This window comes from Micromys minutus (assembly GCF_963924665.1).
Source record: "Micromys minutus genome assembly, chromosome: 1".
Taxonomy (NCBI): domain Eukaryota; kingdom Metazoa; phylum Chordata; class Mammalia; order Rodentia; family Muridae; genus Micromys; species Micromys minutus.
In genome coordinates this window covers 253,240,523-253,265,266 of record NC_137969.1, presented here as the reverse complement: position 1 = coordinate 253,265,266, position 24,744 = coordinate 253,240,523, and the positions used below count along the sequence as shown (strand labels likewise).

The window sequence follows — 24,744 nt, the reverse complement described above, 5'->3', positions numbered from 1 at the left end:
GTGTGTGTGTGTGTTCATGATGGCATTCTGGACTCCAGTTGAACAGGACAAGCGCCTTCTACAGGAATCAGATGGTAAGTGTGTAGTGGCAAAGTCTGTAAGGGTTACACTGTATGAGTCTCACTACTTAAAACTTCATGCTGTAAAATTTGGCCATTTGTAGGGCTGGAAAGATGGCACAGCACTGACTTCCCTTCCAGAGAACCCAGGAGTTCAATTTCCAGCATCCAGATGGTGTTTCACAACCATCTGTAACTCCAGTCTGAGGGCATTCAGTCCCCTCTTCTGGTATCCAAGGAAACCAGTCACACATGTTGTGATGGTTTGCATATGCTTGGCCCAGGGAATGTGTCACTATTAGAAGGTGTGGCCTTGTTGGAGGAAGTGTGTCACTGTGGGGGTGGGCTTGGAGACACTCTTCCTAATTGCCTGAGGATGCTCAGTCTGTTCCTGGCTTCCAGATTGTAGAACTCTCAGCTCCTGCACCATGCCTGCCTGGATGCTGCCATGTTCTCACCTTGATGATACTGGACTGAACCTCTGGACCTGTAAGCCAGCCCCAATTAAATGTTGTCCTTATAAGAATTGCCTTGGTCATGGTGTCTGTTCAAGCAGTAAAACCCTAACTGAGACACATGTGGTGCTTAAACATACACTCAGGCAAACACACATAGTTAAAAATAATCACTTTCAATTTTTTTTCAAATGAAATTCGGCCATTAACCTGAGAAATTATTTTTATTAGCCAACACTGAGATATAATTGCTATAAAACGAGAACAGCTGGTTGTGTATTGAAAATTAAGAATATAGTTATGCAATCTTGACATAATGGTTTATGCCTATAATCCCAGCAAGTGGCTAATTTAAGACAAGAGAGTCGTAAATTTGAGGTCAGCCCCGCTAGTGAACTCCATGCATGATTGGGCTAAGAATGAGACCCTACCTCAAAATGAATGAATGAATGAATGTACGAATAAGCCTGGTGGTGGTGGCCACACCTTTAATCCCAGCACTTGAAAGGCAGGCAGATCTTTGAGTTTCAGCCCAGCCTGGTCTACGTAGAGAGTTCCAGAACAGCCAGGACTACACAGAGAAAACCATGTCTTTAAAAAAAAGGCCAGAGGTATGAGAAGTAGATGGCTTAAAGGAAACACCATTTTCCAGACACACATGAACCTACAGCGACTTGTGACAGCTTGCACAGGACCTGTGCAAGCTCAAATCTCCTAACAGAAGCCCAGTAGGTAGAACCTAGGTGAGCGAGGTGGGTACAATGTCCCACTCCTAGCTGCTGGGAGAGGGAGTCAGTTTCCTTTAAGGATGGGATTCCCTGATAGGTTGACAAGTCTCTGGGGCGGGCCCCACTCCCGAGAGCAGTTAAGCTGAACTCAATGGGAAAAAAAAGAAAGAAGAGGGAGGGAGAGATGGGGGTCTCTAGAATAAGCATTAGGAGAAAAGTTGGGTGATTCGAAGCACCGCCGAGGGAAAGTGCTGGCAGCATACAAGCCCCAGACCTCTACTTAGGAAATTAAACCTCTTCCCGAGACAGACTGTTGTTCCTTTGTGGCTGCTCCTTCCCATGTGATTTCGGCAGAGCACATTACAGTGCGCCTTAGAAACTGTCAGCAGAAGGTGGGGTGTTTTATATTCCTGTTTTAAAAAGCTGGTCAAAAAATAGATCAGCAAACACAAAACTTGGTCATACCACTTCCCACGTGATTTCCTCCATTAACAGGAAGTCCAGGATATCTGTTGCAAGTTTACAGGAACCGTCAAGGGTGGCAGATGGAGACCATGCCTGGCTGCTTTCCTGCAGGTTGGAAGCATCCGTGTTGGGCATTAAGTCTCAGGCGCTGTTACTCCTTGTGCTGGCTGGTTTTGTGTCAACTTGACACAAGCTGGAGTTAACACAGAGAAAGGAGCCTCCCTGAGGAAATGCCTCCATGAGATCCAGCTGTAAGGCATTTTCTCAGGTAGTGATCAAGGGGGAAGGGCCCTTTGTGGGTGGTGCCATCCCTGGGCTGGTAATCTTGGGTTCTATAAGAAAGCAAGCTGAGCAAGCCAGGGGAAACAAGCCAGTAAGTGACATCCCTCCAAGGCCTCTGCATCAGCTCCTGCTTCCTGACCTGCTTGATTCCAGTCCTGACTTCCTCTGGTGATGAACAGTGATATGGAAGTGTAAACTGAATAACCCTTTCCTCCCCAACTTGCTTCTTGGTCATGATGCTTGTGCAGGAATAGAAACCTTGACTAAGAGACTCCTTAAATAGGTATTTACATTCAGGGTTAATGGTATGAAAAGTCTAGATTTCAGGGATGAGAAGTTAAGATTCAGTACTAAAAGAGAGAAGCCTAGAGGCAGGGCTCCTCTAGTCATGGGACTGGGAGTGTCCCTGGAGAGCATGACAGAGACCTGTTACTGCTCCTTAGTCACTGAAGCTTCTGCATTTGGAAGAGCCTGGGCCAAATCAGACACTGAAACTAGAGTCACCTTGAGGCCACCTGAGGTTCTGCGTGCTGTTCTAGTAAGAGACGCTGAGGCCCAGACCAGGCTATTAAGTAAAGGCCTATGTCCAGATTTTCTGTTATGACTGCCATAAGCCAGCAGAGGGTTCCTGAGTTTCTGAGGACACCAGTTCCTGGATGACTACAAGCAGATGAAACACAGCATCTCGAAGCGCAACGCAACACAGAGGACATTCAGAGATGTTTTTGAGACTGTTGCTATTGCTTCAATTTTAAGCATCTACATGTTTTATCTGCATATACGTGTGTGTGTGTGTGTGTGTGTGTGTGTGTGTGTGTCCTCAGAAGTCAGAAGAAGGCCTCAGATGCCCTGGAATTGGAGTTAGAGATGGTTGTGAGACATCACCTGGGTGCTGGGAATTGAACCTAGGTCCCAAGGAAGAGCAACCAATGCTCTTAACTACTGAGTCATCTCTCCAGCCTCTTTGAGGCTTTTCAAGGCAACCACCTGTGGAAATATAAAAAACACTGAGATTTATCAAGGAAGCATCTTGCTGGGAAACCATTAAAAAGCATGTCACTGAGGTAGCCTTTATGTTACTGATATGTACGGGTCCGAAAGCTGGTGGCACACGCCTGCCACCCCAGCATTCTGGAGACAGAGACAGTGAGAGAATCCCAGTCTTCAGGACAGGGGGGCTGCGGGCCGACCAGAGCTGCCCAGAGAGACAGTGTCAGAAGCTAGTGCTTCGGTCTAGAGAGATGGCCTGGCAGTAAGGTACTGATAACGGATGCAGTGGTTAGGTCTGTAATCCATCACTCCAAAGCAAGATGGGAAGCAACTGAGGAGTGGGCAGGTGGGGCCAGTGCATGCAGCACATGCAGAGACGAGAGACCCAGCCTCAGCAAGGTGAAAGGAAAGAACCAACTCCCAAAAGCTGACCTCCAACCTCCTAATAAACGTTGTGGTATAATGCCTGAACTCCCCCTCCCACATCTCTCTCTCTCTCTGTTTCTCTCTCTCTCTCTCTCTGTTTCTCTCTCTCTCTCTCTCTCTCTCTCTCTCTCTGTGTGTGTGTGTGTGTGTCTCTTACACACACACACCCCTTATAAAGTCAAGAAAAGCCATGACACACACCTTTGGTCTCCAGCAGTCAGGAAGCAGAGGCCTGAGCTAGCCTGGGCTACACAGTGAGACTCTATCTTAAAAAAAAAAAAAAGTATCATTTTTTAATCATGCTACTAAGTGCCCTTACTGGGACCAGGCTCAACTGTTGGGTATATAAGCACAGAACAGTAGATGGCCTACAGAGACAACCTCACACGGACCTTTCATGCTAGAACTCTGTCTTGATGATCCTGGAATATTCGTTGTCACATGACCCACAACAACGAGTGGCCAGCCAGAGGTCGTCTGCTGGTCTTGGTGAGTCTGCAGATTTGGAACAGATTATCTTAGATTTCCTGTCCAGCTTCAGGCAGGGTCATAACAGCTCATGTGAAGCCCCTCCTCAAAAACAGCAGCCTCGGAGCTAGTGGGATGGTCCCTCCCAACCCGTGTGTCTCTCTCTCCCCCTCCCTCTCTCTCTCTCTCCCCCCCTCCCTCTCTCTCTCTCTCTCTCTCTCACACACACAGTCTCTCTTTCTCTCTCTCTCTCTCTCACACACACACCACCACCACCACTACCACCACCACACCACACAACAAACAACTTTAAAAAGGTGGTAGCTTTGGTGTTCAGCTCAAGGGGCAGGGTAATGAGAGTTCCAAGTCCTTGTCACCTACTTGAGGACACTTCCACCCAAGTGAGAAGCTGCCACGTCCCTGCCCGGCTGCACGGAGCCAGCAGCTTCTGCAGAGATAGCTGCTGACATGACACTTGGGCACAGTCCCTGGCTCTAATGCTACCTAAAGCAGCGCAGTCTCTATCCCTGAAACAAGGAGCTTGGTGGCAGGCATCGAGGACCAATGGCAGCCTCACACAGCGTGTACGCTTGGACTGGTCAGCAGGCCGTTAATGAGGAACAGAACCCATTTGTTCAACAGTGGGAATATCCCTGTTCTAGGTGGCAGCTCTGGTATCAGGAAGTACATGGCAGGGGACACTGCTGACCTCTTGGTAAGGGGACAGGGGGGAGGGGAGGGGCTGGATTCCTACTAGCCGCTTTCAGGGAATACCCTATGACCTACTACCCCAATATAGATTCCAATAGGTTCCACCACCTCCCTATAGAGCCATCATCTGGAAACTAAGCCTTCAGCATCCAAGCCTATGGGAGGTATTCAAGACCAAACCATAATGGCGGCCATGAGCCCACAGTCACCACACACATCTCCATGTTCTGTTTTCAGAGGTACCTTCCTTTAACCATGGTGACCATGGCTGCTATGCAGTGCCTTTGGATGCTGAGGGCATCGCCTTACTGTAAGATGATGTCATTCCACACCAAGATGCTGCACTGGCTGTTTCCACTATGTCAGGGCCGAAAACCCCCCACCACAGCACCAGAGCCAGCTGAAGGGTCACTCCCAACTTGCACTGGTTCAAGTTCCTGCAGTGAAACTTTATTCACCTTTTTACATTGCTATATTCTGAATTCACATAATTCAAATACAGACAATAGGCAGAGAGTATGCTGACGAGGCTGAGCCACCTGGGGACGCACAGTCGGGAGAGGTCTGCACACCGGCCAAGGGACTTGTGCTCACTGGTCTCCAGGGCCTCGTAACTGGAGCCTGGTGCTGTGCCTCAGGCCCGGGTGGGCTCCTCCTAACTGCTTGTCTTCTTCTGCTTCTGCGTCAGCTTGCTCCACATCCTCTCCAAGGCCACCTTCCCCATGAAGAAAGTGATGGCAAAGTTACGCTTGTACCAGTCTCTACCGAGAAAGAGAGGACCCAGTCAACTGCAGTGTCAGGCCTGATCAGACAGCAGCTCCCCTGGAGGTGCCACGGTCACCTGACTCCCCACGTCCGCCCCAGCTGGCCATACACATGCATACCCAGCCTCCCTAAGTATACAAAGTTCTAATCTTCCCCTGGCCTTCGTTAGCAGATTGGATTCCTAAGATCCTCTGTCCCAGCAGTATTCCTAGACGGGCAGTGATAAGCATCCATGGAACAGCCTACCAGGCTTTCTAGGGACCTGGGGTGGGAGTGTCCTGCTTTGGTCTAATTTGTATGAGACAACGTATCCACACTAGGAAGCTGAATGTCACAAAGCTCAAAGTCCTTTCTCCTGGGTGACAGGTTTCAGCTCCTCTCATACACATCCTGGAAGAAACTTTACAGAGAAGAACACATAGGCTGCCTACAAGTCATCAATGGACTTGTAGGCACTGGTGGCAGCTTCGAACCTAACGGTGAGGTAAAGTCTAGAGTGCTTACTGCATGGAGGAAAGGCACATCTCAGACCCTGGGTGCAAGCCCCTGCCACCACAAAGCCACCAGCTCTTCCAGGCCCCGAGCACTGAGCACTTCTGCTAGGGCTGGACCCACTGGTGCCTCGGAGGAACCAGAGCCCTAAGGAGGCGACAACACAAGTCAGCCACAGTGTAAGTCCACAAACTCCATCCATCTATGTGAGAACTTTAAACTCACGGGCTGAGACAACCCCACTGACAAGCAGAACCCTAAGTAAACAGGAAAGACTCAGGGAGAGCAAGAGGCTACCCTGTGTATCTCAGGCAAGGAGAGCCACACTGCTCTTGTGAGGTCAATAATCTGATCCGGACATTCAGGCTTAGAAAAGCCACCAAAGCCTCCCTGCTTCTGTGTGGAGGCAGCCTCCCGAGAGCACTGCACACACAGAGCCTGCAGGGGGCAGCAGTGCTCTGTGTCTGTGAGCTCACGTGGCTCAGTGCCTATTTGGGTCAGAGTAACACAACACTGACTCTGCTCCTTTCCGAAGCAGCCCATGTTCTCTGAGACCCTGCCACTCTGGCCTTGACGCAAATCCTAAGTTGCATCTTAAATATCACAAAATCTTTTAAAATCTCAGATTTATCAGTCCAAGCTTGGTGGCCTACACTTCTAATCTCAGCGGCAGAATCTCTGTGAGTGAGTTCCAGAACAGCCAAGCCACATAGTGAGATCCTCAAAACAAACAAACAACTAAACAACCATACTAGCAAAAAAATAGCCAAACACAGTAACATCTACATGTTCTTTTTCTATGGCTCCTGAGACAGAGCCCTGGTCTACATAGCAAGTTTCAAGCCAATCAGGCCTATATGTGAGAGCTTGTCTCAAAAATAAGTAAAATAAAAACAAACACACACAAAAAAAAAAAAAAAAAAAAAAAAAGCCACTAATCTGACAGGATGATCAACTAACGCAGACACACCTATCCCATCTCCATTAGACACCTGTCACAAGCGCTCAGGACTGGGCTCTGTAGAATGACTCCCAGTCCTTAGACTGGGCAGACATCTTCAGGTGTCTTTCTCATGCCTGCCCCACAGATACACAGCCCTAACTTTTGTCTACGAGCTGGTGCTTGGATTCAGAAGCCCAACCACACTTTAGCCCAAATCTTCCGAGAACAGCTGCAGGAACAGGCTGCCCTTCCTCCTCAAGGCACCCTGGGCCACCCCAGTGCAGAAGATGCAGACACGCTTAGGACTCAGATGTGGCACTCTCATGTCACCTCATCTGTCACCATCCAATCCCATGGCTTTCGCTGACCAGTGGTTTCAGCAGCCAGGGATGAGGAGGGTTGACGAGTGTCTAGGCCTGGGTGGCCATTGGGAAGATGATCACATCACTGCTTTGGTGTTCTTTTTGTTTTGTTTTCCGAGACAGAGTTTCTCAGGGCAGTGCTGGTTGGTCTGGGACTCACTCTGTAGACCAGGTTGGCTTCAAACTCTCAGAGACCCACCTGCCTCTGCCTCCTGAGTGCTGGGATTAATGCTGCTCCATCAACCAGCCTGAATGTCCTTTTGTGTGGGCACCTCTGAATATTATTGGCCCAAAGGCAGGGAAGCTTTTCCACATGAGCAGGACAGAACCAGAAGAGATGCAGAGCTTCATGAGTATTCGCACAGACATGTGTGCAGGGACACTTTGTAATCCTCTGGGTACTGCCTGGGAGGGCGACTCACCTTACATTTCGGGCTCCTTGCTGGTCCCTGTATGGCTCTCCTGTAGCCCTTGATCTCTACTGAGCTCCTTGTTCCCACCCAGGCAAATGTCTTGACTGACCCCATGTTTCCAAGGATAGATACTTAAGGGACATCGTCAGGACCTACTCAATGATGTAAGCCCAGAGGCGCTGTGGGTACCGTGCACACACACTGAAGCTGACCAGTTTAGTTAAAACTGCAAGAAGTGTCACATTACAGAACCATGCAACTTCCACCTCCACTGAAAACATCAAAGCTGTTAAACTATGGTAAAAAATACCCAGATGTGCTAAGAGAACTGTACAGATATGGATGTGCTAGGTGACCTCAGGAAAGGCGTGAATGCTCACCGGTTATAGCACATGTGCTTCTGGAAATTCTTACTCAGAAAGTCCTTATAGAAGTCAGCCATCTCCTCTGCGTCCAGCGTTGCTCTTTTGCCTAGAAGTAATCATAATTAAACATAGCACGGGAGAAGCTGGCCCTGCCGATGTACACTTAGAACCCAGTACTGTAGCTAAAAATAGGATCAGAGTTTGAGGCCAGCCTTGCTATAGGAGATCCTGTCTTAAAAATCCAAAACCGGGCTGGCTCAGTGGTTAAAAGCACTCACTGCTCTTCCAGAGGTCCTGAGTTCAAATCCCAGCAACCACATGGTGACTCACAATCATCTGTAATGGGATCTGATGCCCTCTTTGGGTGTGTCTGAAGACAGCTATAGTGTACTTATATATAATAAATAAACAAGCCTAAAAAAAAATCCAAAAACCAAGCCAGGTGGTGGTGGCAGCACATGCCTTTAATCCCAGTACTTAGGAGGCAGAGGCAGGTGGATCTCTGAGTGTGAGGCCAGTCTGGTCTACAGAGTGAGTTCCAGGACATCCGGGGGACACAGGTGTTTGTCTTAAAACACCAAAAACAAACAGACAAACACACACGTACCAGGGAACTGTATATAGCTCAGTGGCTAAAGGCACTTGCTGCCAATTCTGAAGACCTGAATTGAGTCCCTGAGATCCAGAAGGTAAAAGGAGAGAACTAACTCCCACATTAACCATCCTCTGACCCACACCACAGTCCAGACGGCCTCAAACACACATAGATCCACCTGCCTTTGCCTCCCACGGGCTAGGACCAAAGGCAAGGCCAGCATGCCCAGCTAAAGATTCCACTTTGTTTTAATTGTGTGTGTGTGTGTGTGTGTGTGTGTGTGTGTGTGTGTGTGAGTGTGTCTGTGCACAGTGGGTAGGTACGGTGCCTGCACAGGCCAGTAGGTGTCAAATGGCTTGGAAGCTGGAGTTACAGGCAGTTCCTACTGCCTCCTGACATGGCTGCTGAGTCCTCTCTTACGACTGAGCTAGCGAACAGTTTTATTACTTTCTGTTTTATGTGTGTGGATGCTCTGCCTGCATTGCATGTTTCTGCATCACTTGCATGGCTGGTGCCCACAAACCAGAAGAGGGAATGGAATCCTCGTCTCCTGAGATCCTAATGCCAATTACTTTGTGAGCTGTATGCATGGGGGCATCTGGCAAGGACCACACTCTTCTCCTTTGAGGGTGTATGTGATGCTAATACCTCCCGCAGACCTGCCTTGGCCATCAGGCAAGTACATGCCCACAGAACACAGACAGAAACTGCAGAGCTGTCATAGCCTGGAGCAGCCAGCCCAATGCTGAGGGTGACTGGAGACCAGGTGGGGAGACTGGTTCAAACCCACAGCTGCACTTGTGTGTTCTGCCTCAGCCAGCCTCTTATTAGGCAGCTGTAGGTGATCTGCCATCTTCTGTGCCTCAGTTTACCACATGATGAGGACACTGGCATGTGTGCTGTGCATCCCTGCTAATGTATAGAGCGTGTGGAAGAGTCAAGCCCTTGTCAGGAGCTCGGCAGTGTTATACACACACACACACACTGACAGGTGCCCACTCTCCTAATTCCCTGCTAGTTATCTTCAAGGATCCACACGCTAGAAGTGCAGCACGAACCCACCTGTTTGCTGACCCTGCTCTGTGGCTTGTTGGCCTCTCAGCCCCCCGAGGGCAGGACTGCACCTCTGCTCTATGCCCCGTCCCAGAAGCCAGTGGAGATCTCTATGGAGACGGATACTACTCAGATGAAGAGAGGGGTACCTGCCACCCGAGAGGTAAGGAACGCCAACGGCTCCCAGGGAAGGTGATACATGAGCTGGTCTCAAAGGATAGACACAGGCAGGTGAGAAGGTAGGACCAGGATGGAGGAGGGACCAGGATGGAGGAGGGAACAGGATGGAGCACAGTCCAGAGAAGCTTTCAAGGTGGCAACTTAGCTAATCCTTAGAGAAGGGAGTTCCCTCTTCTCCAGCAGCATCTCTGGGTCTTTCATAACAAGGGAGGGACTGTCAAAACAGGAAAGCTGTTCCCCTGGCAACAGCAGCACAAGCTGTTTCTCTGGAGGGCCAGGCTCTCCCACTGGCCTGGACTCCAATTGTGTCCTCCCTACACCTAGCTCCTCCTCTATAGCACATGGTCAGCACAGTCCTGCCTTCAGAGCCCCTCAGATACTTGGCAGGAGTCGATAACCGGCAGGGCTCTGGGTGGCTTGCTGTTGCTGCAGTGTGCACAGGGAGAAGTGCAGGGTAGAAGCAGGTGGAACTGCCCACACCTAAGGCTCTCAGACAGGCCTGGGGTCACCTCATCCAAACACCCTCAGGCCAACCATCAGACAGCAGGAACCCCATCAAGGTGCGCTTGACAAGTAAATGCCTGTTCCATGCCTCCATCTCTCCGCTTCTTACTGTTGAAAGTAAAGCTAACTGGAGCAGGGAGGAGGGTAAAGAGGAGGGCTGGGGAACAGGAAAGGGGGAAGGGAGCCGTAATGGAGGGATGGAGAGGGAAAACTCCATTACATCACATCATTCCTAAAAATGTGTGGGCGTCTCACAAATGCCATCTGAGAAAGTGGATCTGTCTCCATGGCTCCCTCTTTTCTGGATGCACGAGCACGCAGTCAAAGGGAAGGGAAGAGCTCCTTTCTCACTCTGCTATGGACAAAGGAAATCAGGGCTTCCTGCTCCCTACACTTGAAGTCAGTCAGTGAATTCCCCACACCACAGCCCAACTGGCAGGGCACGGAGTCAGCAGGTGCCGCCGCCGGCCGCTCTGGTCTGCAATCACATCCTCACCTCGAAATGAAAGCCTGTGAGGAGAACCTGCTGAGCTCGCCGCCGTCCACAGCCACTGCTTGTTTTCCTCTGGAAAGGGGCTGGGAGTTCAGGCTGCCACTAGCCACCAAAAGCAACTCCACCAGGACTGAGTGCTAAAGGAACCTTTCCTATGAACACAGGAAGCGCAGACAGACGCAGGGCTGCTCGAGAAGCCGTTTGTTTAAAGCCAGGCCTTTCTCCTTTCTCCCCCCATACTCAGTCACATTGTTGTTATTAAGGCAAATTCATTGCAGCCTGTTTAGAACTCCAGATGGTCCCATGTCATCTTGGCCACAAACACCACCAATCTGTTATTCGTCGTGAACTGTGTGTTTCCTGGACACTTGTCTGGCCATCTCTCTGGGCCTCCTTCATCCCATGTTCCCATGGCAGCAGACAGGCTCACTCAACACAGCCCCAGCTCTGTCTGCTGACCCAGGGCCCAGCACGGCTGGACAGACGGATTAACCGGGAGGCAGAGGGCCAGGTTATGCAAGAGAAGGGCACGATATCACAGGAGAAGATTGTCAGAACAAAGGAAGTAGTCCTAGGGTGGCTCTGGTCCCATTGTCACACTCCAGGTCCTTAGCACCCACTGCAACTGGATGTCCTACCACAGGGGCCCAGCCATTCGGATGCTTTCAGTTCCCGTGCTGCCGGTGTTGGGTCTAGACTGTGTCCTTCATCCGAAGAGAATCTTTAGAAATGTGGAAACTAATAGGAGCCTGTGTGCTTCCAAAGGGGAATGTGGGACCTAGGTCCCATCCGTTTACAAAACTTGGTTGATAATACATACATACATACATAACATTCATACGTACATACATACACATACACAAATATATATTTTATTTTTATTTTATGCCCATTCATGTTTCGCCTGGATGTGTATCTGTGCGAGGGTGTCAGAAACCCTGGAAATGGAGTTACAAGCAGGCATGAGCTGCAGTGTGGGTGCTGGGAATTGAACCCAGGACCTCTGGAAGAGCAGTCAGCGCTCTTAACCACTGAGCCGTCTTTCCAGCCTCATGAATATTGTCATTATTGTCTGTTTGTTTTTTGAGAAAGGGTTTCTTCGTGTAGCACTGGCTATCCTAAAAAGCTCTTTGTAGAGCAGGTTAGCCTCTAACTAACAGAAAGTTACCTGCCTCTGCCTCCCAGGTGCCTGGATTAAGGGCAGGCTCAGGTAGAAGAGTTTCTATCAGTGGGAACTGTAGATTTAACTCTGAAGTCTATAAGTAACTGGTACCAGGTAATTAAAAAATGATTTGGAATATGTATTCTAAGAGGAATAAATCTAACTATTTTCTTTTAATCAAAAGGGGTGGGAAGATGGCTCAGTGGTTAAGAGCACTGACTGCTCTTCCAGAGGTCCTGAGTTCAATTCCCAGCAACCACATGGTGGCTCACAACCATCTGTAATGGGATCTGATGCCTTCTGGTGTGTCTGAAGACAGTGACAATATACTCACATATATAAAATAAATAAATCTTAAAATAAAAAAAGACTGGAAGCAGGCTGGAGCTGGTGATGGTGGCACAAAACTTTAATCCCAGCATTCTGAAAGGCAGAGGTAAACAGAGCTCTCAGTTCAAGGCCAGCCTGGTCTACATAGTGAGTTCTAGGACAGCCAGAGTTACACAGAGAGTCCTGTCTCAAAAAACAGAAATGAACAAAAAGGTTGGGACGCTGGGTGAACAGTGGGCAGAGGGTTAGCAGGGACCTGACCTTCAGCGACTGCAGGGCAGGGGAGCAACCGCTGGGCAACAGTCCACCTGACCGGCCTTAGAGGCTGCCACACAGCCCTGCTCTCTGCTTGAGAACTGACTCAGGAGTCCAGGAAGAAGGCCTGGGAAGATGGAGGGCTGGGAGATCACAGGGGCCTTGTGACCTCAGGGGAAGGTCATTCATCCAAAGGAAAGGCTGTGTAGTCCAATGGCTTGACTGCCTACCCACAATGCTCAAGGCCCTGGGGTCTATTCCCAGCACCAAACACAAAGAGGAAAAGAAAAGACAACAAAGGACCTAGACTCTGAGAGGCTGACAGCACATGAAGGTGGGAGGCAGGAGCCTGTGGGGACCCCAGAAACACGGGCACAAGGCAGGAAGTCTGCAGGCAGTGAGTCAGGGCACAGAGGCCTCTGCCCAGTGTGTCCCCGTAACTAGGTAACACTGTTTCCACAACAGCAGCACAACGCACTCACCTGACTCGGTTCGCAGGCCTGAGCCTTTTGCTTTCAGTCTTGAGTAAATGAATTCTTCTTTTTCCTGAAAGATGACCATCAGAACTGTCTTAGCCAGGTATTTAGCACTCACCTTTACTCGATAAACTCAGGAAGTAGAGTGGAGAGGGGGGGGGGGGTGGGGGGGGTGGGGGGAATCAGGAGATCAAGGTCATCCTCAGATACAAGTTTTGAATTCATCCTGAGCTACATGACACCCTGCCTTAGAAAAATCAAATTTGATTTTAAAAATATTAAAACCCTTGGGCTGGAGAGATGGCTCAGTGGTTAAGAGCACTGGCTGCTCTTCCAGAGGACCTGAGTTCAATTCCCAGCAACCACATGGTGGCTCACAACCATCTGTAATGGGATCCGATGCCCTCTTCTGGTGTGTCTGAAGACAGCTACAGTGTACTCACATACATGAAATAAATACATATATAAATCTTTATAAAAAATACTAAAACCCAAACAAACATGTTCTTAGCCAGAAGTGTGGTGCACACCTGTTGCCTCAGCTACTCAGGAGACTGAGGCAGGAGCATCATGGGCAACTGAACATGATTCGATCTCAGAATAAAAAATCAAAAAGGGCTAGAACCATAGTTCACAGGCAGATCACTTGCCTAGTGAGGCTCTAGGTTTAATCCTGGCACTAAAACCAAAAGAGAAGGAGAGAGAACTGTTCTCTAGCTCCTGCTGCCGAGAAATTTGGGGCAAGTTTTCTTAGAAACATCACACTGTAAAACCTGCTTTTCAAAAAGATTTATTTTATGTGTGTGTATGTGAGTGTGCACGTATGTCTAACATGCAAGCATTGTGCCTGAGGAAGCCAATGATGACACTGGATCCCTGGAACAAGAACTACAGTGTGGGAACTGAGAACGGTATTCGAGAAGATCAGCCAGTGCACTAACCACTGAGCATTTCTCCAACTCCCATCAAAGCTTGTTTTCAACCGTCTCAACCTGGTCAGATTCATGCTTCATACAGGCTTTTTTCATGTATCCCAGGATAGATTCGAACTTGCTATGTAGTAGAGACTTGAATTCCTGATCCAGAGTACTAGGGTGACAGGTGTGTGTCACCATGCCCAGCTTGAAACAGGAATTTAAAAGATGTTCAATGGATTCGGGAAGGTGGGTTGTTTATAAATCCACAGACTGCAACAAACACTCCATGTATATTTTCCTTTGCATTAGGATATTTATAGGTGTTTTGCATGAACTTTATGAGTAAACTGCTAAGACTCTTGAACTCTCATGAGTGACAAGGATAGCAGTGGCTTCTTATTAACAGGCAATGCAGTCAAGGCAGAGCTAGTCCTGGTCCTTGCTACTTCTCTTCCCAGAAAGCCTCAAACTGGTACTAATTACTAATGTCTTCCGCACTGTTACATGCCGGTTTAAAACAATCGTTTTATCTCTTAAAAAACATTTTTTGACACAGGGTCTCACGATGCATAGTGAGACATAGCTCACTATGAAGGCTGGCCTTGAACTAGAGATCCTCTTGGCTTTGATGACCAAGTGCTGGGATTAAAGGGCTGCATGGCCACACCTGGCGGCTAAGGGCACCATTGAGCAGAGACAGAGTATTCTATTTTCTCCCACAAACCTCAATCAGAAAAGGCAACAGTGTAAATGCTAAGGAGGCAGTGCCCCCAAGTGGCTGAGTGTTCTGAACCTCACACTTACCTTATTAAAGGACAAATTCTGCTTGGCCCAGAACTGCTGATTCCATTCTTGTGTTTCTTGTCTCAATTCTCTAAGCCTTTGTTCCAAGGGAGACTCGTTCTCAGGGATGTGGAAATGAACAGGACGAAGGTTTGAGTGTTTGTCTGGGGGGCCTATCCAATCATGGCGAGACTGTCTTGGAGGGCAGAATCTTGAGACCTTTAATGAAATCAAAGGAAATAATGCTTAGCTAAACCAGACCCTAGTGTTATAAATTAACAACCTGTTTATTCAAGGCCCTCATCAGCTTACTCTATGAAAGACTACAATGTATCCATCTAATTTACAATGTATCCATCTGATCATTTTCCAAACTAAAAGAGCTATAATACTGTAATTTTTGTTATGTTTTCCCTTTTGGTTTGAACAATGTGGCCTGGGCTGGACTCACAATCCTTTTGCCTCAGCCTCCTAAGTGCTGGTAATTACAGGCAGACACCATCATACCTGGCTTAAATATTGACATCATTATACTGTTCAACAAGTGATGCTAAAACAGTCCCACATCCTGACTGAGGAGGCCAGGCCTGTAACTGCAGCTAGGAAGCTGAGGCAGGATCAGAGTTTGAAGCCTGGACAATTTAGTAAGCTCTGTCTCAAAATAAGTGTAAAGAAAAGAAAAGGGCCAGGAATGTAGCTGAGTTGTCAAAGAGTGCTTGCCTAGCACTCCCAAGGCTCTGGGTTCTACCCCCGGTACATCTAAAATTAAAAATTTGCATGTGGGGGCTGGAGTGATGGCTCAGTGGTTAAGAGCACTGACTGCTCTTCCAGAGGGCCTGAGTTCAAGTTCTGACAACCACATGGTGGCTCAAAACCATCTGTAATGGGATCTGATGCCCTCTTCTGGTGTGTCTGAAGACAGCTACAGTGTACTCACATAAAATAAATAAATAAATACATCTTTAAAAAAATTGCATGTGTGTGTGTACTTTGCTCTTCTGAAGATACTACAGATTAAGAGAATCTGCTGCTCCCTCAGAGGATCCAGCAACTTCATTTTGTGGCTCACCATCACCTGTAACTCCAGTTCCAAGGGAGACCAACACCCTCTTCAGGGCTCAGCAGACATGCACATGTCCCACATATTCATACATACACACCAGAAATAAAGTAAAAATGAATCCTATAAAATAAGTATTTAGAAAAACCAATATGCTGACCATATACTCGTTGTTGGGTATAAATTGGATGCTTGGCATATCAATCACCGGTTTTATATGTTTTTTTTTTACATTTTTATTTTATGGACATTGCTGTTTTGCCTGCGTGCATGTCTGTGAGAACGTGTTGGATCCCCTGGGGGTGGAGTTTCAGTTGTGAGGTGCTGGGAGCTGAACCTGGGTTCTCTGGAAGAGCAGTCATTGCTAAGGAGTGCCACCTCTCCAGCCCAACACCAATCACCTTTAGACAAAGGCTCCTCCTATGGTACTGTTACTCAAAGTCAGGGCAGGAATGACAGGCAGGAGAGCAGCTCATTAACGGTGCTTGGCACTCACTAGGCCGCAAGGAGCCACATCCCCAGCCTCTAAGGCATCTATTTGTTAAATTTCATAGTTGTAAAGGTTGAAACCAGACCTCATGCTTTGCTATATACTTTTAATGGGAAAAGAAGAGAATGATCTCGGCATGCTGTCTGTGATCCCAGCAAGAGGCAGGCTGAGGTAGAAGCCTATGTTACCCCTCCAATGGAACACGGGGGAGGGGGGACCAGTGTGTCTACACTGCCCCCACCCACCTTTGACATTCTTCATCTCAGCCGATGCTACTCCAGACAGCAGCCAAAGCAATCCCTCCTAAGTGCTTTTTCCCCCAGAGCTGAGGACCAAACCCAGGACCTTGTGCTTGCTAGGCAAGTGCTCTGCCACTGAGCCAAAGCCCCAACCCCGAGTGCTTTCTTTAAAAACCATGGCTGGTGGCACACAGCTTTAATCCCGGGACTTAGGAGGGAGACACGGGCAAATCTGAGTTTGTGTCCAGCCTGGTCTACAAAGCTACTTCCAGGACAGCCAGGGTAAAAAAACAAAACAAAACAAAAAACAACTCTGTGCAGTGAGGCTGGAGACCAGTGGCTGAACTCACTTGGTACACCTACGTAGAATCCATGTTCGGTTCCCAGTACACAGGCAGCTCAAAACACTGTGGTCATCCCAGTTCCAGGCGGCTCTGACACATCTGACCTCTGTGGGTTCCTACACTGTTGTGCATACACCCACATGTGCACACGCACCACACCTAATCCAAAACAAAAATATTTCAATTCTTGTAAGTTTCGTGTACAGGTGTTTCGCCTGCATATGTGCTTAGCACCTGTAAAGGCCAGAAGAGTGTCAGATCCTCTGGGAATAGTTATACAGTTGTGAGCAGTCATGCTATGTCAGTGCCGAGAACTGAACCTGGGTCCTCTGTAAGAGCAGCCAGTGCTCATAGCCACTGGGCCACCTTGTTTGCCTTGCTATTATTTTATTATTTGGTTTTGTGGATCTGTAGCAAACTCCAAACCCGACCCATTTAAGGCAAGTGCTCTACAATGTGCCACAGCTGCAGCCCCCAGTGCTTACCTTTGGGCACATATGTGTGTTTGTACTTGTTAGTTTCGATTGTACAGTTGAAGGTATGAGCACCAGTGCCTGTGCCACTGAGCTACCTCCCCAATCCAGGCTCAACAACTGAAGTTCACGTGGCAATTCTGGGTAAGATAGCATCAACATGCTCGGTAAGTGGCAGTCAGCAGCCAAAGGCAAGTGTCTTCCTTGATCTCTTTCTACACCATATTTGACTGACATGAGACCTCTTCCCAAAACCCACAAGCTTTATGCTTCTGCCTGTTTTTATGTTCCCACTACCACAAGGATTACAGGCATACTAGATTCATACATGGGTGCTAGGATCCAAAGCCAGGTCTTCCTGATGGCGTGGCACACAGCTGACTTAAGCCATCTCTCCCAGGCTTATTTCCCCTCTCTTCAAGTCTGTGTGTCTGTGTGTGTGCACTGGGTGTCTTCCCCCTTCCTTATTGCTCTCCATCTTCTACTGAAGCAGCGCCTCTCACTGGACTTAAAAGTCGGGTTCAGATGTCCTAGTGAACCAGCTTAGTCCAGGGATTTTGTTTCTGTCTCACATGCTGGGATTTCAGAAAAGCAATCGCACTCACTCAGAGTTTACGTGAGGGATCAGAACTCTGGCCCTTGGGCTTTTGCAGCAAGCACTTTACCACCGAGCCATTTCCCCGACCCAGGCTTACCTTACCTAACTATCCCACCACAAATGGCCAGTGTGGATGAGTTGGCAGCAACATGTTCAGAAGTCCTAAGTGAGCCAAAAGTTGAGCATGTCCTTCACATCTTAGGTCCTTGGAACTCAATCTGCTAGCTCTGGAGTGTGTCCAGGTCTAGCCACAAAGGCTCAAATGCTGGGGCTGTAGGCCAGTAGACTGGCCCAGGGTCCTGAGTTAGAACTTCTCGGGAATTTGAAGATGCAGAGGCAGGCAGGTCAGTGCTAGCAGGAAGGCTAAGCTTATCCGAGGGAGATAGGGAACTCAAGGAGCTGGAGGAGAAATGCTACACAGCTCCTGCCACTAAAGAGTGCTGGATGCAGGCTGGGTAGGTGGCTCAGCGGCTAAGAGCACCGATTGCTCTTCCAGAGGTCCTGAGTTCAATTCCTGGCAACCACGTGGTGACTCACAACCATCTGTAATGGGATCTGATGCACTCTTCTGGTGTGTCTGAAGAGCTACCGTGTGTGTGTGTGTGTGTGTGTGTGTGTGTGTGTGTGTGTGTATGTAAATAATTTTTTTTTAAAAGTGTGCTGGACACTTCATGAGCCCAGCACAGTCCAGTGTGTGCCCTTCAGTCACCTCAAGTGCAGCTTTAATTCTTGTACTCAAAATATAGAGGCAAGAGAGATTCCAGGCCAGTTTGATCTACACAGTTCCAGGACAGCTAAGGATATACAATGTGACCCTGTCTCAAAACTTAATAACCCCCCCCCCAGCAACCGATCTGCACAGCACAGTGAGCGCAAGGAGTGGCCAGCGGAGCAGCGGCTTCTTCCGACAGACCTACTGGCACCAGGGTACCACAGAGGAACCCATCTAACAAATTTCCTGGTCATTTCACTTTTCATAATAGCTATGCGCTAATTCCTCTGCCTTCCCTGAAAATACCTGTGTCTTTGTTCACCAAGCAGATGCCATTAGTGGGGAAAAAAAGAAAAGAAAAGAGGCTTGGGGGAGGAAAAAAAGCCTTTTGGTAAAAGAAATCTCCCTCTGTAGAGGGAATAATTACTGTAATTTAAGTTCTTACACTGTAAGAACATAATGCCTGGCTTCCTGAAGCACGGACAGGAAGGCTATGCGTGGGAAGGGAGGCTGCACATGGGCCACGTACCCTGCAGCGAGCCAGACAAGAATCCAACATTTCGAAGAGGCAGCCCGCCCACCTGACAGCCCAGCTCCCTGCTTCCTGGCTCCCCCTCCTTCCAGTCAGCACTGCACAAACAAAGCCACAGTGGGAGATGGGATAACAAGGAGAATGCACACTTGCCAGAGGCTTCTTGCTTTACAAGGCTCCTCTAAGAAGCTCAAAAGAGCTAAGAGTTAGGATCTACAGCCTCCTACTGTATAAACCAGCAAACCAGATAAAGCAATGCAAAGATAACATACCACCAGGCACACAAAGGCTCACTACTAAATAAAGCAAGCCGCAGAGTCTGCTCTCGTGAATGTCTGCAAGGAAAGCATACAGAACTGATCATAGTAGGGGTTTCCTCTCAGAGTCCCCCACATCTACTACCTTATTATCTTTGTCTTTCCTACCGTCTGCAGACCCAAGGCCTGCTTCACAGGTGGACACTGTGGTGCCGTCTGTCTTAGTCAGGGTGACTTTACCGCTGTGCTAGAACACTGTGACCAGAAGCAACTGGGGAAGAAAAGGGTTTGTTACACTCACAGTTCCATATACAAGCAGTGAGGACAGGAGCCCACACGGAGGCCACAGAGGGATGCTCTTACCTGCCTGCTCCACACGGCTTACTCAGCCAGCTCCTTTTCTTTTCAGCTTTTAATTCAGGATTTCTCTCTGTAGCCCTGGCCATCCTGGAACTCATTTCGTAAACCAGGCTGGCCCTGAACTCAGAGATCTGCCTTCCTCTGCTTCTCAAGTGCTGGAATTAAAGGTGCTTCTTTTGGTTTTGTTAACGAATTTTTTTAAACATAGAAGTGCTCTCTGTCTGCACGTACACCTACATGCCAGAAACGGACGTCAGATCTCCTTATAGATGGCCGTCAGCCACTATGTGCTCAGGACCTCTGGAAGGGCAGACAGTGTTCCTGACCAATGAGCCATCATCTCTCCAGCCCTCTACCCTGCTTTCTTATAGAACCCAGGACCACCAGCCTAGGGAGAACCCCACAATAGGCTCGCCCTTTCATATCAGGCACTAATTTAGAAAATGTCCTACAAGCTTGCTTATATGCATGCAATCAGATCTTATGGAGACATTTTTTTTCTGTTGTCGTTGTTGTTATTTATTTATTTATTTAAAGTACACTGTCGCTGTCTTCAGACACACCAGAAGAGGGCATCAGATCTCATTACTGATGGCTGTGAGCCGACCATGTGGTTGCTGGGATTTGAACTCAGGTCCTCTGCAAGAGCAGTCAGTGCTCATAACCGCTGACCCATATCTCCAGCCCTTGTTTTTCAAGACACAGTTTCTCTGTGCAGCCCTGGCTCTCCTGGAACTCTGTAGTACTCTGTCCTGGGGCTCTGTAGACCAGGCCTGCCTCTGTCTCCTAGCTGGAAACATTTTCTTTTCTTTCTTTCTTTATTATATAAGAGTACACTGTAGCTGTCTTCAGACACACCAGAAGAGGGCATCAGATCCCATTACAGATCCCATGTGAGACACCATGTGGTTGCTGATTTTGAACTCAGGACCTCTGGAAGAGCAGTTGATGTTCTTAACCACTAAACCATCTCTCCAGCCTGGACACATTTTCTTAATTGTGGTTTCCTCCTCTCTGATGACTTTAGCTTTTGTCAAGCTGGCATTAAACTACCTCACTGCCTAAGGATCTTATTAATGGCTTTCCCCAACTCCTCTTAAGTTAGGCACCCTGGAGGTACTCCCCTGGATGGTCAAGTCTCAAACTGCAGACTTAGTAAACTTCTTATGAATTCTCTAGGAAGAATTCTCGGGGAGGTACCAGCTTTAGCAGGCCAGCCCGCTTTTTCTGCATAAAACATAAATTACCGTATGAAGCCTTACCTGCACAGACACTTTTGTCTGCTAACTATTTCTGTACCCCTGGCACTTCAGGGGCCCACACAGGAAATGCCAGCCATCAGGAAACACAAGACTCCACTGACGCTTCATGAACTTATTATAGGACATGGCTTTCAAAGAATGCAGAGGTGACTTTGTCAGGAGCCCTGTCTGTGACTGTATGTAGTGTTTCTTTTTTCTTTTCCTTTAAGTTTTTCAAGACAGGGTTTCTTGTAGCCTCGGCTGTCCTGGAACTCATTCTGTAGACCAGGCTGACTGGATGACCAGAGAAAGACATTGAAAGATGAATTTGGGCTTCTCAGCAGTGGGAGGACCACTGAGGGACTGTACTCTGAACAGCTTTCCAGAGGCCTCTTTACTGTTACACAAAGGCACTTTTAAGAAGTTACTTTCTGTGCACCAAGATCTCTTATCTGATCTAGGAATTGTCTGAAGGATCCTAAGCTAGTCTCAGCCATGACTTCCTGGTTTGTCAGGTATGTCCCTGAATGTAAGTTATGCAAAGGCTCTGTGAGTCCTTCAGGAAGAGCAACTTCATAAACCTCACATAACAATCTCTGACTACTTACAAAAGGCTACTTCTATGCCTAGGTGCCATCACTCCAGAATTCATGCCAGATACAATGGCTCTGCTAAACTCTCCTATACTTGAACTCAGAGATCCATCTGTCTCTGCCTCCCCACAACTGTTGGGAATAAAGGCAAGTGCCACCACTGCCTGGCAACATTTTATGAATTTAAAAGTGACTGGTTTGTTTGTTTTGTGAAAGGATTTTCTCTAAAAGCATGTAGACCAGGCTTTCCTCAGAAGTCTATATGCACTATACCTGGTTTATTTTAACATTAAGAAATGCCACAGCAGTAATGATATCATGGTTCCAGTAGCGGGCAACAGGTCTGCTCAGTGTACAATTATTCAGTTTTTCCTTTTATTAATGATGAGTTTATAAATGGTGTAAATGTCCTATATTTCATTCAAATTTTACCCCTGGGACTGGAGAGATGGCTTGGTGGTTAAGAGCACACTAGCTGCTCTTCCAGAAGACCCAAGTTCAATTCCCAGCACCTGCATGGAATCTGACAACCATCTATAACTCCATTTGCAGAGTATCTAATACACTACTTTTAGCCTCTACAGACACCGTATGCATGTGATATACAGATATACACATAGGTAAATACCTAGACACACAAAATTAAAAAAAACAAAAACAACAACAAAAAACAAAAGCCCTGCCACAGGGCATGGTAGTACTCGTCATTAATTCTAGCAGTAGGCAGGCTGATCTCTGTGAGTCTGAGGCCATCCTGGTCTTTGGAAAGAGTTCCAGAACAGCCAGAGCTACACAGAGAAACCCTGTCCCAAATCAAGAACAAAACACCAGGGTGGTTGATGTGATTCAGTCCTAGAGCTGTGAAAGGAGGCAGAAAAGAAGATTCAAGGTCATCCTTGGTCTGGTTAGATGGCTCAGTGGCTAAGATCACTGGCTGCTCTTCCACAGGTCCTGAGTTCAATTATCAGCAACCACATGGTGACTCATAATCATCTTTAATGGGATTTGATGCCCTCTTCTGGTGTGTCTGAAGAGAGTGACAGGATATTCATATACATTAAATAAATAAAATCTTTTTAAAAAAGTCATCCTCAGCTATACACTAAGTCCCAGACTAACCTGGAATACATGAGACTCTGCTAAGGACAGTACAATGACCAGAAATGACGTTATGTAAGTGCTCAAAGTGGGTCGCCTTAAAACAAGAGCAGAGAGCTAAAGAAAAATATGCAGAGTGAGCTAGTAGACGGTTTATTAAAGAAGAAATGGTTTGCAATATTCCTTTAAAATTTTTACTTATTTGATTTTTCAAGATAGGGTTTCTCTGTGTAGCCGACCAGGCTGGCCTCAAACTCTGAGATCTGCCCTGCCTCTGCCTCCAACCACAATGCTACTTTTAAGACTTGCTATTTACAAAGTTTCTTTTGCAATACAGCAATGTCTTACAATCATTTAATTACTCAGAAAACAAGAACATTAATAACACAGCCCTAAGGCAAAACTATTTTCTTTTGTGCCACCCAATATTTACCATAATGGGACATTTAGATCCTAAAAAACAGCACAGTAGTCAGTTTGGAATTAGGCAAGCTCTGGCTGGTAGCCAGTTCCCCTAGCCAGTCACTCCAAGGAGAGCAGCACAGGCTAGCCCCTTAGACTCCAACAGGCTGAAGTGTTACCCTGAGGATCCAGCCCTGGGGAAATTTGTTTTGAGACAGGGTCTCACTGTGTAACCCTGGCTCCCCTGAACTTGTCATGCAGACAAGCTTGCCTTTCCAGTTAAAGGCTGTGTGCCAGCCACGCCTCCAGCAAGACTCTTCAAAGACTGCTGCTTGTCTGTTTTCTAACATTAGTTCACCAAGAACGTGGCTCAGAGTGTAAAAGCATTTCAGGGATGAGCCTGAGTTCCACCCTGGCACCTATCACGGAAGAAGTAAAGGGTCTCCAGAAAGCTGTCTTCTTCTCAACTCCACAAGTTTTTAAAAAGGAAAAATGAATGTTAGGGCAAACTTTCAACATGAGAAAGCTGTTGGCTGAGTTAAACTTTTCCCTCTCAAAGCATGTTCAGACACCTGTTTTAACTTTTTCTGCCCAAGGACTAAATCTCTATGTTCTAGAGACAGAAGTGAAGGCTTGTTTCTCTCTTGTGCCAGGAAATTGAGCCAGAGGCCAGGGTCCTAGGCAACAAATCTAAACTGTAGACAGAACTTCAAAGCTGTAGTTATAATAAAAGTATACTAGGAGACACAGCATAGAAAATGAAAAATTTCACAGCAGGCACATTTTGCAATTCTTAATTTTCTCTCTCTCTCCCCCTCCCTCCCTCTCTTAATTATTGCTTAAGTCAAGCTCTTCAGTCTCTGACTCTGCATTTTCATCTGACTGATAGACTCAAAACCTAGACCTTCCTTAAACAACACATCCTGTCGCAAAAAAGTGCCACTGATTTTTTTTAAAGGATTTATTTATTTTTATATATGTGAGTACACTGTCACTGTCTTCAACTATATCAGAAGAGGGCATCCGATTCTATTACTGATGTCTGTGAGCCACCATGTGGTTGCTGGGAATTGAACTCAGGACCTCTGGAAGAGCAGTCAGTGCTCTTAACCGCTGGGCCTGCAATTGCAGGGCAGCCCTGCAACTGATTTTTTAAAGGGCTTCACATCCTTTTTTGCTGCAGACATGCACTGTGGATCTTTAACATCACGTGCATATTTAAAAACGATGCGAAATCTACAAAAGTGAGATGACGTCGGCCACCGCTTTAAGCCGAACACTCATTTTTAACGAAGCGAAAATGAGAAAACACACACACTTCAAGAGCTGTGTTAATACAAATGGTAATTAACTTGGGAATAAGCAAGATTCGCTTCACTGTGGATCGCTGCAGTGATCCTCATCAGTTCGCTGGAGAGATGAAGGCGTCAAGGGGGTGCTCAGCGGCCTCCCTCCCTGCTAGCGCCCCCGGCGTCCCGCTTACCCGGCTGGACCCAGCATCCCTGCGCTCCGTAACATGCTCACGGGCCAGCCGAACGCCGGCGCCGGAGAAGGACCGGCAGAGCAGCCGGGGAAGAGGTTTGCTTCCGGGCCGCAAAGCCGCCATGGCCTGCGCGTACGGCAGGATCGCGACAGCGAAAAGGTTGGCTTTACGGCAGTGTCGCAAAGCCTGA

The 24,744-nt window shown here is 47.7% G+C and overlaps 1 protein-coding gene across 1 annotated transcript; it reads right to left on the bottom strand.

Annotated features, from left to right (window-relative positions):
• Positions 1-5,018: 5,018 nt before the first annotated feature.
• On the bottom strand, positions 5,019-24,690 carry COA8 (cytochrome c oxidase assembly factor 8). The gene is made up of 5 exons (XM_080925338.1): positions 24,555-24,690; positions 14,694-14,891; positions 12,979-13,042; positions 7,940-8,030; positions 5,019-5,345 (listed from the first exon to the last, which is right to left on the bottom strand). Exons 1-5 carry the CDS (start codon positions 24,675-24,677, stop codon positions 5,240-5,242), a joined length of 582 nt encoding a protein of 193 aa, XP_080781464.1. The 5' UTR covers positions 24,678-24,690; the 3' UTR covers positions 5,019-5,239.
• Positions 24,691-24,744: the final 54 nt, after the last annotated feature.

What these genes read in the sequence shown, in the direction of transcription:
- COA8 (XM_080925338.1), bottom strand. Translation starts at nt 24,677, where the DNA reads ATGGCGGCTTTGCGGCCCGGAAGCAAACCTCTTCCCCGGCTGCTCTGC. An exon ending in GGGATGCTGGGTCCAGCCGG is followed by an intron (nt 14,892 to 24,554) that starts GTAAGCGGGACG and finishes ATTTCATTAAAG; the next exon opens with GTCTCAAGATTCTGCCCTCC. An exon ending in AGAATTTGTCCTTTAATAAG is followed by an intron (nt 13,043 to 14,693) that starts GTAAGTGTGAGG and finishes GTCATCTTTCAG; the next exon opens with GAAAAAGAAGAATTCATTTA.